Source organism: Anneissia japonica, unplaced genomic scaffold, assembly GCF_011630105.1.
Source record: "Anneissia japonica isolate Jap-2015-1 unplaced genomic scaffold, ASM1163010v1 scaffold785_len581690_cov155, whole genome shotgun sequence".
Lineage (NCBI taxonomy): Eukaryota > Metazoa > Echinodermata > Crinoidea > Comatulida > Comatulidae > Anneissia > Anneissia japonica.
Window position 1 is genome coordinate 334,328 of NW_022739772.1, and position 20,290 is coordinate 354,617.

The 20,290-nt window shown below is 33.4% G+C and overlaps 2 protein-coding genes across 2 annotated transcripts in view; one reads left to right on the forward strand and one right to left on the reverse strand.

The window, feature by feature from the left end:
- LOC117117998 overlaps window positions 1–11,018 on the reverse strand; it is an 18,824-nt gene extending 7,806 nt beyond the window's left edge. The window contains exons 1-9 of the mRNA XM_033262492.1: window positions 10,886–11,018; window positions 9,436–9,718; window positions 7,384–7,579; window positions 6,307–6,501; window positions 4,888–5,065; window positions 4,234–4,367; window positions 3,369–3,510; window positions 1,557–1,723; window positions 998–1,160 (exon numbers count right to left, since the gene is read on the reverse strand). Of these exons, the coding sequence (XP_033118383.1) occupies window positions 1,003–1,160; window positions 1,557–1,723; window positions 3,369–3,510; window positions 4,234–4,367; window positions 4,888–5,065; window positions 6,307–6,501; window positions 7,384–7,579; window positions 9,436–9,678 (1,413 nt within the window). The 5' untranslated portion in view covers window positions 9,679–9,718; window positions 10,886–11,018 and the 3' untranslated portion in view covers window positions 998–1,002. The remainder of the gene's footprint in view (window positions 1–997; window positions 1,161–1,556; window positions 1,724–3,368; window positions 3,511–4,233; window positions 4,368–4,887; window positions 5,066–6,306; window positions 6,502–7,383; window positions 7,580–9,435; window positions 9,719–10,885) is intronic.
- A 58-nt stretch (window positions 11,019–11,076) lies between these two features.
- The window catches only part of LOC117117997 (putative cation exchanger C521.04c), a 41,983-nt gene continuing 32,769 nt past the window's right edge, over window positions 11,077–20,290 (forward strand). Inside the window, exons 1-4 of the mRNA XM_033262491.1 lie at window positions 11,077–11,273; window positions 13,406–13,593; window positions 14,944–15,052; window positions 16,202–16,315. Coding sequence (XP_033118382.1) covers window positions 11,108–11,273; window positions 13,406–13,593; window positions 14,944–15,052; window positions 16,202–16,315 — 577 coding nt within the window. The 5' untranslated portion in view covers window positions 11,077–11,107. The remainder of the gene's footprint in view (window positions 11,274–13,405; window positions 13,594–14,943; window positions 15,053–16,201; window positions 16,316–20,290) is intronic.

Sequence of the window (20,290 nt, forward strand, 5' to 3'; positions counted from 1 at the left end):
ATTTAAACCTATTCCACATTTTACTAAGACAATAGTTTATAAATTCAAAAGTCTACTCACGGGTTTAAAATATATACAATTACGTGGGTGACTGGACAGATTAACACCTCAGCATGATAACATACTCATAAAACCACGATGAAGAGTATAACACCAATCTACCAGGGAACAACGTTACTGACTACCAGGTTGTATCTCGCACAACACGCAGTACCATTCCGCATTGGCTAACTTATGCCTTTCCGCACAAATGGTGCCGATCCGCCGGGTAAGGGATCTTTCTGTCCAGTGACCAACTTAACTGTATTTCCTATACAATGCAACTCGCATCGCACATGTTTGCATAAATTAACGTCACCGAACTATTGTTAATTAAATGGAATTAGGGCAGGTGTATTTCTAAGGCATCCCTCGATTATGCACACGTCACGCTCAAATTATAACTACCTGGATTACCTAGGAACACCGTTACGACCCACACGTCCTACCGTCACAACTACAGAGCCTTGACATTACAGTCCAACACCCTAAACTAATAAATTAATAAAATATACTTCCTTAGTTTTAACTTATGTGTACTCCCATGACAACATTTATATACATGAATACAAATTCCTGGCTCAATGGCATCCCATTAGTATAGGTATTTTTAGCCTTAACATTAATAAATATTTTAAGGTAGGGAGGTATTCATTCAAATACCATCCCCTCTTCCATTGTTGACACTTGCATATTGGAGCCTCATAATTCATTCTACCCCTAAATCGTCCTTGCGCTACACATCAGTCGAAATTTGCAATAATCACGCCACTCTCAACTACTGTATGCACTTCTCTCAGATAAGTCGCATTCAGGTGTAAAACATTTTTCATTTACAATAATTATACAAAAATATACTTCTTGATATTCATAAGAAACTATAAAATATAACATAGTTACAAACACAGTGTAGTACTGTAAAATCAATTTGTGTTAGTTTTGCCAATCAATCAATCAATCAAATTAGACAGTAGTTCCTTGACAGCTAGATCCTAATCCAGCAGTACATCCGAAGCAATGACTGTCGGTCACTATTCTCAGATCCTCCACTTCAGATGTTGAGTTGATGTCCCAGATGGAAGGCCCTCTATTGCCGGTATGTTCATTTGGTGAAGCATTACCTGTGCAGAAAAGAAAAGGTATTCGTACTACATTATCAAATATTTTAATAAATTAGCATTATATTAGTACAGATAGCTTAGTATCAGGCAAAGAGGTAAATTTGGGACAGTTTATTTTTCAAATTCCAGTCAAACCATTGCTACCTTTATTTTCTAAAGTGAACCCTTCTGATAAACCCAACCATCCACCTCCCAAACCCTTTCACCACGTACATGCTAGAATGTTTCAGCTCCAGGGAGCTTCAAGACATAACTCCCTGCTGAGGCTAGGCCCCTGGACACAAAACGAAACAAAAGAGGGTTTAGGCAAGTGGAAGCACAGAGAAGTGGTAGCAGAGAGTGGTTGCATGTAGAGCTGTATAACTGTATATTATCTCAGTAGAATGAAATGGCCACCTTGACTTTTCACTTTTCTCATCGGCATGTCCAATTGCTGGTTGAAATCGCAATCAAATAGCTTTCCGTCCCAGTTAATGTTGATGTAATTCCGACACATCAGTCCTTCCATGCTGTTTCCGTTGAAATTACGTACCAGTAGATGCATGTAATCTTTCAGCTCATTTCTAAAACAATTCAAACAAATGGTGTTGAAAATAAGAAGAAATAGAATATATTTTAAATTTATTATAAATTCAAAACATCAACAATAAAATACAAAAATTATAAATGACAATGCAGTGAAGTACAAAATGACAGGTTATGGCTTGTCTAGAAAAAAAATAATCGTCTGTAAGCCCTAACATCAGAGTGAATTTTCTCTAAACCACTAACCTGTAAAAAACAAAAAAAAAAAACATACAGAAGAATTTTTTAAAATATATAATACACATTTATCTATAAATATTTGATATGGTTAATGTGTTAATAATAGAACTTTCTTCCTTATAGCCAACTAGATTTTAGTAACTTTTCAAATATAGAACAGCGAGGAAATAATTTCAAAATGCGGAGATCTCAGGTACATTATGGATTTATTTAAATATGACTTGGACTCACAGCCTCAGACTCAAGGCAGCGATGAAGGACAGGAAATGAAGGTCTTTGTGGATTGGAACGTTATTTTTTCTTGAGTTTCATTTATGTGACATTATTATTATTATTATTATTATTATTATTATTATTATTATTATTATTATTATTATTATAAAGCATTTATATAGCACCTTTACAAAAAAAAAGATCAAAGCTCTGTACATAAAATCCTATTTTTATCTCTAGAAACACTTGGCTGATGGATTAATCTGATAGATTAATACTGTAGATCCTTTTTCTATGGGCAGAAAAAGCCCATGCCCAAGAACCCTTAACAGGGTACAGGGGCAGGTGATTAACAGTGCACTCGAATCAAGGAACATGTACAACTTTTTTAGTTTCAATTACATATCTGTTGATTTCATATACAGTAAACGAATTGTTTTTTGCATTGCAAATTATTATAAATAACTAATTCTTAGGTCAATTAAAAGTGGTGTTAAGCTGGCAGAAAGAAGGAACACAAAGGAGCTTATGGAACGTCTAGGTCTAAGTGAAACAATTGTGGAGGTTGTTATGAGGAGTAGCTTGAGATGGATGGGTCATGTGCTAAGAAAAGACGAAGGTGATCCAGTAAAGAGAGCCTGGCATCTGGAAGTTGAAGGTAGAAGAGTAAGGGGGCGGCCAAAGGTGACGTGGAAAGATGTGGTGAAGAAAGAAAGTGCAAAAATTGGTTTGGAGGAGTATGATGCACAAGACAGGAAGTGGAGAGATGGTGTAGCTGCATGGAACGAGTGACAGTCAGTAACCCCTTGGAAGAGGGAAGGAAACTGACTTAAATAAATGATGAAAAAAAATTAAAATAAAATTATAAAGAATCTATGTCATCATGGTACAAAAACATCCCAATATTTTTGGTTAGTGTCCTCTTAATAGTGATACCCTATAATTAAGGGGACACTTTTTTTGGTCCTGAAGGTGTTCCCTTAATAGGGGTTCTACTGTATCTCAATATTTAAAATATGATAACGATTCAGTTAAGCCATGACAGATATAACTTAGACTCAGCTTAAAAACTCTATAGTTCTGTTTTCATGGATGAAAATGTTGATAAATATGAAACCGCAGTCCGAGGGATTGTGAAGCCATTACATATTAATAATTTTTTCAGACGTGACTGTAATTGTAAAATTGCAAAACCATGTTTTATGTGTTTCAATAATTTAGATACCATACCTTCTGTACAGGAAGTCTGCAAACCGTTTAACAGGCATATTGGTGATTGTGAAAAGGTTGTTGAATTCAATGCCAAAGTTATCCCACAATTCCTCCTTGTACTTTACTTCAAGATCTGCTTGTGAAGGAGCTAAAAATGCTCCTTTTGATCAAGTCCCAAGAAAATAATAATTAGGAATTAATTAAGAAGAAAAAGTAAATTAATTGTATCTGTCCTACAACAATTGTAGGCCTATAACATGTAACAAACAAGAAAAGTGTTGTACAGTATGTAGAGCAGGGGTGGGCATAAAAATGGGTTGGAGGGCCAAAGTGAATTTTTGATTTAAAACAGAGGGCCGCACCTAAACAGTGATGTTTCCATTGTGTTTCCAAAAACCTTCATTCACTGTCTTACACCACTAAAATGCTCAGTTTTAATATTACGTATTACCGATTATCATAAAATACAAGGTGTTTTCTAGACAAAGATGGTTAGCAGGCCGTAAAAAAATTACCGTCTGGCCACACTTTGCCCACCTGTGATGTAGAGGCACTGACATGGCTGTCTCTTATACACATCTAGATGTGTATAAGAGGGGTACACTATCAGACAGAATGAGGTGATGTGACATGAATTTCTTTGCTAAGCAAGTTTATGTTGGCTTCCAACATTTTCTGGTGTACATGCTTATTGTGCTATTATTATTACAGTACATTTCTATAAATTATATTATTATTTATAATAACAATTATATTATTAATAAATATGTAATAAAATGTTAAAGAGAGCCATCACAAGAATGATGGTATGATAATAATAATAATAAAAATAACAACAAAGAAGGTGAAATATACAAAATGATTGTGATAACTTGATGCATACCCAATGGATTGTAGACCAGGTGGAGTTGGAGGGGTGAGCTTGGTTTGCCGTACCCAAGGCTGTTGAGTAGTAGAAGGCTTTGAATGCTCTTGTTAAACACACCAGCGCCTCGTTGTATGTTTACATTCTTAGCACTGAAAAAATTACCAAAAAAAAAACTGTTGCATGCCCATATATAGTCATGATGTGCCTATATATGGTCATGATGCGATGTCATCATGACCATATTTAGGTATTTCACATGTTTTTGTCAAATAATGTTTTGATAGTCTGAGGATAAAACAAGGATAAGATTTAGTACACGAAGGAAGCATCTCAGCCAATTAAAGATGGCGATTTCACAATGATGCATTTTAGTCATGGATGAATGAAAGTGAAAAAATAAAAAATTTATGCAGTGGCTATTGTTACACCAGTCTTAAAAAGTTCATAATTCTGATTGGATGGATTGAATTAGGATAATTACTTTCAATCAGAATTAGGAAGTGGCTTATTTTTATTTTAAGTTTTATTATTATATTTGGATCAAGAAATAATAACAATGATAACAAAATTTATTTATTATGATAAAAGGTTTGGAAAAGGCCAAAGCTAAATATAAACAAAATATAAAATAAAAATATAATATTTCACAAGAGTATGCTCATTAATTACCTGTAACAGGGTAAAGAAGCAATGACGATGATCTCATTATCCGCAAGGAATTGAGCAGTGTCTTCTTGGCCAGGTTCAAGGAGCGCTGTTAAGTTGCACCTGTCAATCACATTCAGGCCAAGTTCTTTGGATCTTTTTGCGAGGAATCGAAATTCGCTGCAAAGTTCTGGAGCACCGCCTTCAAAATAGAATAACATCGTATATATCTTAGATTTACTTGTGATTAAATCTCTTATTTTTTTGTATTTTTACCATATTTGGATGATGAAGGTGTACATATTTAAATATTAATAAATATAAACTTACAACATCATGACAAATAACACATAAAATGAATAGAATTTAGCAGAAATCCAAACCTTCAAATATACAAGTCTGTTTGAAGAGAGTACACAACCTCCTGCAAAACAGATTGAAATTTCCTTGGATTCAAAGAAATCTTATGGATTATCAATGTTTGGGAAAACTTATTTTCTTTTGATGGCCATAAATTTGGAACATTTTTTTAGATTCTTCAAACACGATTTATCACCATTTATTACATCATCATCCGCATCCATAATGATCACCATCCATCATGATCATCCAACCTCATTCATCTATCCATTTATCCATCATCATCATCCATCAATCCACACCGCCACCGCCGCTGCCACCGCCGCCACCACCACCATCATCATAATCATCCACCACCATTATCTAATCTAATCTGGTCATTTATATAGCGCCTTCCTTTACAGGTACGAAGCTTTTTTCTTTTCCCTGGTCATTGGGTCCATCTTGGTGCAGAGGCAGGCAACCCCACAAGGTACACATTTATACTCCTGGGTGCAGAGAAGCAACATAGATAGAAGTGCCTTGCTCAAGGACACAAGCGAAATGCACAGCGAGGGATTGAAACCCTTACCTCGTTGTTGGGAAACCAAACCGCTGCCGCTGTGCCAAAACGCTTCCACATCATCATCCATTATCATCCATCATCACCATCATTATCACCATCCACCATCATCATCATCAGTAAAAGTATTTAGTTTATTATTATATATGACTCCATTTCATTTTATTTCTTTAAGCACGAGAGCTCAGGATATGCCAATAAGTGAACTTAATCACTATCCTATGTGGCATATCCGCAGAGGACAGGGGACTGAATGGACCAATACACCGGGGTAACCCCCTACTCTTTTCGAAGAATGTACTGGGTTCTTTATAGTGCACATGAGACAAATGCGTACACTGGGCCTACGGTTTAAAGTCCTTATCCGAGAAGACTTGTTCCACCACCGGAACCATTAGCGAGTGAGCCCTTTGAACCAGTGCCGATATTATAGCTGAAGGGTACGATGCTCGACTTAACCGCTCAGCCAATCAACTCGCCAATATGAAAGGTAAAAATATGGATTGTTATGATCTACTGACCAGTAATATCAACCGTGTGAATGGAGGGGCTGTTGCTAAGGACTTCTAGACACTTCTCTGCTGTTTGTCGGTTCATCATTTCTTTCCTCTTAGGTGACGACTCCACGTGGCAATGGCTACAAGCCTGATTACAGTACAAACCAATGTTCAGCTGAAATATCTCTATCGGTGTTTTTCGCAGTAAGCTGTATAGATCTTGATTAAGAAGAGTTTCATAGAAATTTTTAAAATTATTCATTTCATCTACATATGTGGAAAGAAAATGTTGAGAAAATTAATTGATACATTAAACCAACCAATTCTTCAATCAAACAATCAAACCGACAATCAACCAATCAGTAACTCTCTAATACTCAATCACTGAGTGAAAAAATAAATCAATCAACTGAACCTACACTTAACCAATCAGTCACTCTCTATCTCAGTCACTGAGTGGAAAACTAAATCAATCAGTAATCAATAATCAATCACACAATCACCAACAGTCAATGCTTTAATAAATCTGCATCAAAATCAATTAAAAAAAAATGAATTAATAACTGATTTAATTAATCAATCGATCATGTAATTGTCCAATAAATCAATAAATGATAATTAATCAAGCTATCAATAAATCCGTGATGCATTAACTCTTTATAAACCTTTTGAAATGAGCAATAAATCAAATAACTGAAAGCTCACCCTCTCATTTGCCCGCATACTCACTTTCAATTAATCACTCAATAAACCAATCAATCAATAAACAAATGAAAACAAATTGTTTGAATAGTTTGTTAGGGGTACCAAACTAAAGGGGTGCCAAAAACAGTTTGGACAAACAATTTTTAGGCTTCCTAGTTCCGAAGATATTGTTGTAGTGTTTTAATCAATTAACAACAAGCTTAGAACAAAGAACAGAGATGGAAACTGGCGTCATTTCATTCTTTCCTGGGGTGCCAAAAGCCCTAGTTATACCCCTGCTAAGTACAGCAAATTTACATTCAGTACATGCATCCCTGAATCTTCAAAATATTAACAAACAAGTTAAGTTTGTTGGACTGGAATTGCCCCATTCCATTGACGTGAATAAATAGCTACCTCCATTTGAATCTGTGGATGCTGACTTGACAAAATCCCGGAAACTGGGAATACCGAGGTCGTTTAAAGCTCGCTGCCGTTTGATCCGTTCTTCCTTCGTAAGTTTCTTCTGACCCAATTTCTTCAGATTTTCCATGTTCATCTGGAAGTCTGCATCATTTTCCATTTGCTTTAATGTTTCTGGAATAAGAGATCCCTAAGGAAAAACAACAAGCATAAATGATATGCAAGAAGTATAAATCTGAAACATACAATAATATACCTGCTAACTTTGTTGGCATCTGATGCAAGAGGCAAAAAAATTAAAATGTGTATATAGCGCCCTCTATGCAAAAATCATGAAATAGAGCACCTTCTATAAAAAAGATTTTGATGGAACTGCTACTGATTTAACAGTTGTCGGTCTGTATAGCTTCGTTAAAAGAAATGTATATGGCCTGTATTCGCACTTGAATGAACGCACTCCATTTTTATGCACTTTAGGATATAATGGGCCTATAAATTTTTAGTTATAAAATTGTTATGATGTGCGAAATAGTACAGGCATGAGATGTAAAAAGTGGAAGCTCATGTGTGAGTTGGCTGGTTACAATCATTGAGAAATAGAACTGTTCTAATAATAATAATAATAATAATACAAAGTGCAAAACTAGAAACAGAGCATATTGCTTGGTATACCTACAACATATATTGGCTGTTAACATCTAAAGTAACTCACTTTGCTATTAACTTATTTCCATTCATTTTTGTGACATCTGAAAAATAATGGGGAGGGGTAACTCCCCCCCCCCACTTCCCTTTGCTGCATATGGCAATACCCAACACCAGAGGACTTTGAGGAGACAATTAATAATATAGTAGTAGAAAATGTGTACTGAAGAAGATCTGGTGATTAGTTTTATTCATGCTTTTCAATGATAATTTTAATATTTCTGTTGTACTAAGATGACTTGGCAATTTGTTTTAACATTTTCTATTGAAAGGGTCAAGGGGTGCTTCCATCAGATTTTATTCTAAGTTTTAATTAAAATAATGATAATTTTAAAAAGAATTATTTTAATTGTAATAATATCATTATATAGTTATTATATTTTATATATAGTTTTTCAGTACTTTGCAAATAATTGTTTTAATATTTCTGTTACATATTTTTGTTTCTTCTGTTGGTACTGGAGAGCTTCCTGACAGATAACGCATTACCCTCTTTGGAGCAATCCTCCAGGAACTGCTGAGTCATATAATTGTAAATTTGAAATGGTGGAAATAAATGATATGATGATATGACATGATAAATAAAATTAATTTGCGAGAGATGGGTTAGTTTCCGGGAAACTTTTGTTTCCTTACGGGTGTGCAGGAGGCCGTCCACATTTCAGAGAATCTTGTATGACTCACTGGAGACACGGGACTTCTACTCATCATTGCTGGTTCTTATTTAAATTTAAAAAAAAAAAAAAAAAAAAAAATAAAAAAAAAAAAAAAAAAAAAAAAAAAAAAAAAAAGGAAAAAAAATATAAGGAGACAATTAATAATATAGTAGTAGAAAATGTGTACTAAAGAAGATCTGGTGATTAGTTTTAACATTTTTATTGAAGGGGTCAAGCTGTATTTCCAAGAAATCTATGTCTAGTTTTAATTGTAATGATTTTAATTGTAATAATAAAAAAATTAGATATAGTTTTATTAGTGCTTTTCAATGATAATTTTAATATTTCTGTTGTACTAAGATGACTTGGCAATTTGTTTTAACATTTTCTATTGCAAGGGTTAAACAGTGCTTCCATCAGATCTTATTCTAAGTTTTAATTAAAATAATGATAATTTTAAAAAGAATGATTTTAATTGTAATAATATTATTATATAGTATAAAATTAATGTGCGAGAGATGGGTTAGTTTCCGGGAGACTTTTGTTTCCTTACAGGTGTGCAGGAGGCCGTTCACATTTCAGAGAATCTTGTATGACTCACTGGAGACACGGGACTTCTACTCATTGTTGCTGGTTCTTATTTAAATTTAAAAAAAAAAAAAAAATGACATGTAAAGATATTTACTTTCGTATCTTTCTCTAGTGTTTTCAGTTCATCCTTCGTTATTTTTGGAGTTGGTTTTGGTCTTTCCAACTTGTGCTTATGAACATCAACACTCGTATTCAAATCTGGAAACTCTGACCCTCTATTATTAGCAGTACACACATGGAGCTGGGTTATGGAGGCTAGGTTGGTACTATCTAATCTTGATAGGAGACTATATCTGAATGACCTTTGAACTGGTCCCCTGCAGATGCTTCGGAACATTGTGATCAAAGGATTACCACTTTATCAAATTCTACACATTCTGAAAATAAATATTATGTTCAGTTATTCCATATTATTTCACACTTTTCCAACTGAAACGTGAAAAAAAAAACCTTCATTAACATTATATTATATACAAAAATATAATAAGGCCAAATATAATAAATTGTTTTTTACCCTTCTTTTAAAAAAAATGATAAATAGGGGCGGGGGAAGAAAGCTTTTTTTTAAATTTATTTTTTTTTTTAAATTCTCCTCAGATGGAATAAAAATAACCCACAGAGGCCTAGAATGGCAAATTCTTACATCAGACAACAACTTAACACTAATTTGTAGAACATCTGGCAAAAAATAAAAATAAATTCATTCACATTTTTTAAAATTTGTTTAAGAAAAAGGTAAAAAGTTTTTTTGTTTTTCCGCCCTTATTTTTTCAGTTAGTTAGTGGCGGGTGGAGGAGGGCAAAAATTTTTTCTTGCCCTAATAAGAAAATACTGTTTATTTATATTTATTATGAACAATATATATTCGTAAGCATTTCAAATAGAGTAGAACCCCTATTAAGTGGACACTTTCAGGACATGTTTCTTAAAAAATTAAAATTAAAAATAAATAATATAATAAAGAAATTTAAGTAAATCTTTTAAAAATAATTTTCTATTTACAACAACCCCTGGGCCATGTCCACTAACAATATTTAAGAAACGATCATGCATGTGAACACGGCTCTAGTAGTAATGAACATTTGCATGTTAGGTTTGTACGCAAGCTTGCAACAAATCTTTGAGTAGGGGAAATAGAAAAAATATATTAAATTTCTTAGATTTTTTTTATATATTTTTAAAAAAAATTCCTAATAACATGCCATAAAATGTGAATTTCATCCATTTAGCTTTCGTATTTTCCCCATGCATTGGCATATACTGAGGCGAATCTTTTGCCTACCAAAGGAGTGTGCCTGGCCAACGTAAACACGACCAAAAGGCCAGGGAGTTGCTATTCTTTCTAGGCTTATAATAATTATCTGTTGCTGTTTTGGCAAGAACGATTGATTGTAGCCTAGCTGTGGTAGCCTAACGAATGAAAATAATTGAAATAACTGCAGTCTGTGTCACTATGAACACTATTAATAATGAACACTATTTTATTACCAATCAATTAAATGTTCAAAACATAATTGAGTACAAACAATACTATTACTACCTACCATGTGATGCAGTGACTGTATATAGTGAGATCCCATGACGAACTGTCACGTGCTGATGAGTTTGCTTGCTCAGTGATGCGTGACTTGTACAAGACCGCACTTTCAGGTGACAGTTGCAGTAGAAAACAGTTTTGTTGTTGAAGAAGATACAATAGAGAGCATGCAGTGGTGAACAGAAGTTACTACTAACATTATCATTCATTGTAATTAACTTATTGTCACATGGGCACAGTAGTAGAAAGTGACGGTGTTTTTAGTATGGACCTCAGCTGTGATCAAACACCTGAACCGGTGGGTAGGTCTACCACTCCTATTATTCCCAGGCCTACTACTACTACAACGACAGACCAAGATTTCCCGGTGCATAGACCAACTCCAGCCACAACAGGTAGGCCTAGTAAATTATAAATATATCATTCTTGAAACATGGAGCTATATAACTTCTTCTTTTTTTTTTTTTAATAAATTAGTATATTCTATGTATGCCATGCTTGAGAAAGTTATAAATAAGGAAGTGGATATATTTACGTCGCCATAAACAAATCAGTAAACGATATATTTACGTAAATGAAACAACGCATGCGCAGTCATACTTTAATAAACTTGCATTATTGGTCACGTAAATTTATCGATTCACGTTAAATATACGTTAACGCGGAGTTCAACTTTCAGACTCCAAATTAGCATCGGCCTTTTGCTGAATGCTGTACCGTGAATCCACGGTGCACGAAAATCAGATCTTCAAACTTGGAAGTGTTTATTATAGTCATGTTAAAATACATTAACTTGACACAACAATTTTTCTTGTAGAAACAAATGGTTTCTACTCTTTAAAAAGCCATTGAACAACACACGATCGAATCGACAGCAAATCAACGCACATGGTGAATCCCCAAATTGGTTGTATGAATTTTTGTAAACATTTAAATTATAATTTTACCGTTCTTTAAGTACTAAACAGATTTAAATTGACTACAGTAGTAGCCTATGTATTTCAATTAAATAAAATAATTGAATGATTGTGATAATGAGCTAGAAGTATTCGTTACACTTTCTCACATCATCATGACCACAACGTCGAGCAGTGCTCTTTATTCCTTTATATTGTTTTTGTTAGTGATCAGACTACATGGGAAATTATGTTTGAATAAAACATTAAAAATATTTGTTTTGTCTTACCAGGGAGATGTATTTTATGTATTTTTTACATCTCCCTGGTCTCACTTTTTCGTAATGATTAAATATCTTACAGAAAACACACGCTTACTTCTTGCTTCATAGCGCAGTACTTTGTAGAGTGAATCATGTGCTCTCCAAACGTGGTCTTCCTGTATGTTCTTCGCGATCGATCAGGACTCTGCTCGACCCGACTAAGACTATAACGATGTTGCTTTTGTTAGTGACGACGTGGGCAAATTTGTTTGAATGAAAACATTAAGATGTTATTTAATTTGCGATGATTGACTATCGTATAACAATACAGGTAGGCCTAGAAAAATATCGTCTTGATTTCGTGGTAATTAAGTTTTATCAAGGAAACCTTGCCTAGGCCTTGTATTTAGGTCAAGTGTGTTCATTCAACAAATGATTGAGTAAAATGAACATAACATTTTCAGCTCATAATATTACTTTTATTTGAAAAGTTAACACAATGATTTAATAACTTATTTAGTGATTAAACTACATAATGTGCTGTTGTAGAAAATTAAATTAGTTTAATAAAAAATTTAAAAAAAACCAAAATTATAAATTAAGCAGTGCCTTGGTGAACTTGGGGGAATCCCCGCGGCTTGGAGGCCACGCAGTGCTGAAAATGCAAGTTTATTAAAGTATGACTGCGCACGCGTTGTTTCGTTTACGTAAATATATCATTTACTGATTTGTTTACGGCGACGTAAATACCGTATATCCACTTCCTTTTTTTAAAGAATTTTCTTAGATTTTGGAATAACCAGAAGCAAATAGTTGCATACCTGCAATGTTTCAGATGCTATCTCTTTCTCAAGCACTGAAGCTACTGCTGTTCATCACCGCTGTAAGTGAAGTACGCTCTCGTACGTATGGATGACATGTCCTGTGATGTTCCTGGACTAGTGACACCTAGGTCATCCAAAAGGGGGCACAGGTCGGGACCTGGACCATCAAGGCATCTCATCAGGGCAGCTTCCACTCACAGGGGTCGCTGCTCCCCAGTACATTTATTAAATAGACCATAGCTCCAATGTCTATTTCTGGCTGAAAGTTTGACTAATATATTTCATAGGAACAGACTTAATCCCCTACCATCAGACAGTTTAAGCCACTTGACCAAAAAAAAAAAAAAAAAAAAAGGAAAATTAGTTTTTTGAAAATTTAGGCACACTATTTTTAAACTAAAATCTTGGAACTTCTTGAATTGGTCTAAATTTGTCCAATTTTTTTAGTGTACTGATTTTCTCCCAGGACCCCAACCATGACCTTTCCTCTTTTGACCCTGCTGACCAGTATTCTAGTCAAAATTTATTTTCTCCATTTGTTTAGGTGCTGGTGATCATTGTTTAATTGATCATGACAATGGTCCATGTGAGATTCAAAGTAATCAGGGACCACGACTGCGTTTTGGTAGCAGGGAGCGCTCAAATACCAATGACAGAATCAGTGAGGATGGGTTCGTGATGGTTGAAGCAGAGAACGCAATTGAAGCACAGAAAATGGAGCAAAATTCCATGGTAATTATAATACTGAAGATGCTCAAATAAGCGCCGCGCTCTCGAATAAGCACCGCACCAAATATGATTTAATCGCAAGTGCCGCTCTCGTAATAAGCGCAGCGGTGAGATTCTATTTTTAATAAGCGCCACAGAGCTTGAGCGTACATTTTACCCTATATGAGACACTTTGAGAAACAGGGTTTTAAAATACAATGTATAGAGTGTTCAAATGAATAGATAACACAATGAAGATACAAGCATACTGCATCTTTCGAAACATTCATTTACGATATAGTAGTTTAATACCGAACTAAGGGAATTCGTGAAATAGGTAACATGGGAACGTGCATGTGAAAATTGCCACATTAATATATGCTAATGAGGGCTGCTCGCTGAAGCCTCCAAAAATGTTATAAGCTCTGCGTCTCTTATTAGAGCACTTTACGGTAAAGTACTCATTGATATTTCATTTCATAACTCATAACTCATTTTATTGCAATTGTATAACAGATTGAATAATACAAAATATTCAGAGTAAGAAATAAAACACAAACAGGCACAATAAAAAGACATTCTTTGATAAAGAAACAAAAAACCAGCTGATTAGAATTAAGAATATTATTATTATTATTTATATTATAAATACAAAAATTATCAATTATCCATAATTACTATTTACAAAAATTTTATAAAAATCCTAATCAAAAGGAAAGGCAATTTCTTAATGTCAAAAACTCATTCATATAATTAAAATTTATCATTATGTACGAAGATTTATAAAAATATAATTCTATTTCAAAATTTAAATCACAAGTAGAAGCAAATTCGAAATATCCAAAATTTAATAAATAGATTGTTATCAGTTAGGATAAAAAATTTTAAAAATTTAAAAAAAAACAAAGAAAATAAACAGAATACCCATAAACACAAGAACACTACCAATTGAAGAAAAAATAAAATAGAAAATCATTATCTCATTATTATCTGTTATCTATTACTTACATTCTTCCCTCTTACATTTTCATTCTAGCACTTACTAATAAGGCTAGTTTCGGATTTGGTTTTATAGGATAACACTTTCCAACGGTAACACACACCAGCAGCCTCCAGAAATTTGCCGACAGGCGGACCAACAAGTCCAACATGGGGTTAGAACCAAGGAGCCACCTAAAGCCTAGGTCATGGTCCCAGAATATAATCCTTGGTGGGGGTTCTTGGGAGAAATATTATAGCTTATGATGGCCCAAAACTGCAGACATTGCATTATTTAGATATTATTTAAGAACATTTTTCCTATTCTAATTTTCAGACGATAGTATTAAATTAATTAAATTGTAATTTTAGTGTGAAAATGTTTTTTATTTCTAGTTTGGTTTCAAGAAATGGAAGTCTCATTTAACAGCACGTCCACTAGAACAGCGATCTGAAGTAGTCCGGAAGTTGTATGAGGAGCCTAAAACAATCCAACCATTTGTTAGTAAGTTGCCTTCCATAAGCTATGTTGGAAACCTAAAACAATACAACAATTTTAGTAATTTGGCCTTGCATAGGTTACGAGAAGAACCTAAAAAAATCTAACCATTTGTTAGTAAGTTGCCTTCCATGTTATATTTGATTTTTGAAACTTAAAACAATACAACAATTTTTTAGTAGAAACCAAGTGGTCCAGTGATTATATTTAGATAATATATCATGCAGACTCCAAAAAGACTAAGAGAAGTCATGGTTCAATATTTCGTTCTTTATTTGAACATCTCATCAGGAATGATGATGTTCGAATAAAGAACAAAATATTAAATCATAGCTTCTCTTAGTGTTTTTGGAGTCTGCATGATATTATATTACTTGTTAGTAGTTTGTCCTTCTATATATTCTGGGAGGAGCCTTAAACAATACAACAAATTGTTAGTATGTTTGCTTCCATGGGATGGTCATAAAATTCTGAAATGGTGTGGGGTTTTTTTGGCAGTAAAAATGATAACATTTTGGTTTTATTTATTTCCAATGGATGTACTGCACATCGTTCTGAGTGTTGACTTCAATATTTGAATTGGATATTTGATATATTTAATTTTATTGTTTTTTAGCTTTAACAAAATAGTACTGTATACTGTGAAGCCCTTTATTTTCGCGCACCCTAAATTTTTGTTGGTTTCGCGATAAGATGACAATCGCAAAAATTAAAGACGTGTGAAAATCGAAAATTTGAATGATAGTTTTGTCTTCCAAAGTAATCTAGCTATCTTGGCTAGCTAGGCCATTACATCGCACTTTACTATTATAACTCTTGATAAACATTTTAGTCTACTTTGTTTAGGCCTACGTTTCAAGAATTTCTAACATTTCGATTTGAAAAAAACCTTGTACAAGCCTTCCCCGGAGTAGCTGCAGTAGGCTTGCCTATATTAGCTAGCCTAAAAGTCGAGAGTGTAGGAGATTGTTTGAAAAATCTGGAGCAACCCACCAAATTTGGTTTCTGCATCATGTTATAAAGCGACTGGAAAATCGTCAAATTTCAAGGCCGAAAAATGTTTCAAATTGTAAAATCGCGAAAATAAATGGCTTTACTGTATATTAATTATTAAAATATATAACATTGTGATTTAAGATGTTTCTGTATTTGTAGGTACACTTGGTGTTGGAAATGTACTGTACGTCATTTTGTTTGGTTGGTGGATCTCGCTCATCTACGTACTCGTGGGCCTTCTAATGTTCGTAACAATCATTGGCAGCGATTATGGCAAGTTTAATTCAGTTCTTTTATTAATTAAGTACTGAATAATTGTTTAGTCTGATGTTATATAAATATAATAATATGTTATATTTATACAGAGAATGGTATAATACTAATTGTACAGTAGTATAAGAGATGGATAGACTTTATTGTTACACTGTGTTTAAAAGTGACGGTTTCTTTTCTTGTACGCATAATAGCTTTTAAAGATGTTAATATAGTGTATTTAAAAATACACTATTTCATTTCATTTATTTGTCCCAAAAATACTAAAATTTACAAGAATAGAAACCCTAAGGAACAAGCAAGAACAAATATGAGAAAAAACAAATGCAGTGCAGTATAAAATTTTGATAATTTACATAATCATACACATTAGTTTTTCTGCGCAGCACCATAAACACAATATAAAAATATGGATAATTAATATAATATCAATGCTCAAATAGGAACAAGATGCTTTAATCATACACAAAAATATAAACATTTGGTACAGTATTATGAAATATTAAGATGTGTATAAGAGACAGAAGCTATGTTGTAGCCTTTTTTGTATATATTTAGGGACAGAGTGTCTTTACTCAAATTATTGCAGGAATTTTTTTATAATACTTGTTTATTATTACTTCCTTGTATATATCATAATATTTTCATTAACTTAGGTTTAGTAATGAAGAATGTTGAGTTTAATATGTGAATTGAATATTGGCAAACGATTTCCTGAATTATGTTAAAGAGGATGTTATTTATTGATTATTATTTATACTGTATCATATCAGGTGTGTACATGCTTTAACACAACAGGAAGTATTTCATAATTGTATATAAAGAAATATACATATGGATTGACCTTTCTGATAAACTTAAATATTCTTCCAATCTACATATGATTGAAATCTACATATGATTGATGACACCATCGTCTACTTCACTAACCCCTCTTCACAGCTTATTGAACAAAAGCTTAATGCTACTCTCCAATTACTCTCTACCTGGTTCAAATCTAACAAGCTAACACTCAATGTTAACAAAACTAAATCTATGCTAATAAGTTCTTCTAATAAGCTAAAAGTTAATCATTCAATCAACCTTCTTTTAGATGACACTCCTATCCAATCTGTAACCTCTCACAAACACCTTGGAGTGACCATCGACAACACCCTAACCTGGAAATCTCATATTTCCTCACTTTGTAAAAAACTCAACTCCATCACCTACCTACTTGCACGCACCTCTAAATTCACTAATAATTCTTCTCCACCTCTTGTACAATTTGTTGTTTCTATCTAGACTCGACTACTGCTGATCCGTCTGGGTTCCAAACCCACTACTACCATTAAACTTCAAAAAATTCAAAATAAAGCTATACGCATCCTACTTAATCTTCCTCCTACTACTCATTTAACTTCTTTCCACTTCTCTTGTGCTAAGACCCTTCCTTTCCATGACAGATATCGATATCAACTGTTTAACTTTTAAAGCTCTACACAATCTTGCTCCCCAAACAATTTGTCAGTGTCTCACAAAAATAACTGCAAATGGCCGCATGAACACTCGGCAGATCACTAAAGGGGACTTACATATCCCCAGACCCCACTTTGAACTTTTCAAACTTTCATTTAGCTTTAATTCCCCCTCTTTCTTTAACTCTCTTCCCTTAGATATCCGCAATGCTTCTACTTACTCCTCCTTTAAATCGTCCCTCAAAAGTTACCTCCTTCTTTCTCTCCTGTAATTCTGTTTCTTTGGCATTTTTTTTAATCATGTTTTGAATTTGCACTGAGAATTCATTTTTTGATTTCTACCTTATTATTTATTTTTTGTTTTATTTATTAATTTAAATTGATTTATTTTCTTTAAATTAAGAGTGATTTGATTATAGTTCTCATATACATTGGCCTATTATCTATTTTTAATTTATTTGATTATTTTATTCAGGCTACTTTATTCCCTTTGTTGTTTTAATGTCCCTTTTGCCTATTGTTTTTTAATATTGCTCTTTCATTCACATCTTTAATTGTAATTTAATTTTAATTTTTATATTAAGTTTTTTATTTAATTTTGAATTAATTCTTTATGTAAATTTTGAATTGAGAGGTTGTTATTTATTTTACTGTAATTTAGTTTAATACGCTCTTTTGTTTTGTTTTACTATGTGTATTGAGGGTCCCTAATGATCAGCTTCGGCTGGATGGACCATCCTCATTAAAGATTGTTGAAATAAAAATAAAAAAATAAAATATTTTCAAGCAAAGTCTTCTTAATAATTTCTGATTTCATTCATGTTCATCCCCGAAACTTAGAAATACCGGGTTGGTGTCCGGCGGGGGATAGTTTCACTGGTAGTTAAGATACTATGGTTTTGTTGTTTTCTTTAATTCATTTTGTTTTCAATAATTGTTTCTTCTGATGATGTATGGCATTTCGAAGATGTGAATTGGAGGGCAAGTAATTGTATTTGGCATTAAGTGGATGGTTATTCTGCAATAAAATTTGTTTCACAATTATGCTGATAGGATATCCTACTGGTCTCTTACACATTTAAATAAATAATTAGTTTTTACTGAGTTCTTCTTAATGTAGGTAGGACAATAGGTATAATAAGATGTAATATACGATAAAATAATAATAATAATGATAATAATAATAATAATGATAATAAATATTTTATATTAAATAAAAGTATTTTTGTGAACATATGACATCCAAAAGATTAAACAATTTTTATCTTATCATAATGTGTACATTTTTATTTTTAAAATTACAAATTAAATAAATAAAAAAATGAAAAGTAACACTTTGCTTAAGACTTTCCATAGTGCTTTTAGGTAAAAGCATATAGAAAAAAATACCAACAGATGTTTGTCTACTAAAATGGTTGTGGCTACCAGTAGAACCAATCTAGACAGTAACCTGTCAATACTTCACAGCTTCACACAATGCATCATAAAATTATAATACCCAGATAGTAACCTGTACTAGCATCCATCTACTGTAGGTATTTTTTTACTTGGAATTGTATGTTGAATAGGCCCGTAACCAGGTTCATGGGAAGAGGGGTTGGTTTCCTATCGGCCAAATTTAACTCAGAAGTTGTCCGATAAGTTAATAAGTTATGATGAAATACTACTACAGTAGTAAACTGAACAAAAAGAGGGTTCAGCAAAACTCCCAGGTTACGGTCCTGTGGAAGCGTTAGTGTGTGATAGGAAAACGCATGGTTTCTTCATAGTGTGTCTGCTGTAAAGCACATAATTTGATGTTGAATAATGTTGGTTGGAATGCCAGTAAACTATACAAAATTGATTGGAAATTGAACTTGAGAATTTTGAAATAATGGGCCAAACATTGAGATTTTTAAAGAAATGTAACAATGGGCGGATGTTTTTGCAACCATAACATTACATTTTTCTATACTGTCACACTGATCGCACTGTAATCCTCCATAGCTATACCCACAACTGCTACTTGCAAGAGACTTAAGACCCCGCATCAGGGGTTTAGCCAGAAAAACAAAATATGCTTTAGTTTAATGCAACATTTGATAGATATGAAGAATATAAAGAATTTGCTAAAGTAGACCAGGCCAATTAGACTAGGCTGAGCATAGTAGGACAAGCCGTCCAAGCCATCATGATAAACGTGGCTGTCCTAAATAATTGTTGGCCATCCAAAAGTCAGCCGGACGGTTCCTGGTTAAGCCCTCCCCCCTGCATAGAGGCCTAGAGAGGATGAGCTGCATAAGAAGTAAATATTATTTATTACATGATCAAACCAACATAAAACATTATGATTAAAGTTGACAATCTCAATTTTACAACTGAATTTTACTTCACTGTGGGGGTTGCAGCACAGGAGCATGTCTCTGGGTGCTTGTGTGTATGTTTGTAAGATGAGATGGGAAAGCAAAACAATTTTTTAGGGAAAATTAGGATCCCAAATATCATCTAAAATATGCCACTCTCGTAATGTCACCAGTCA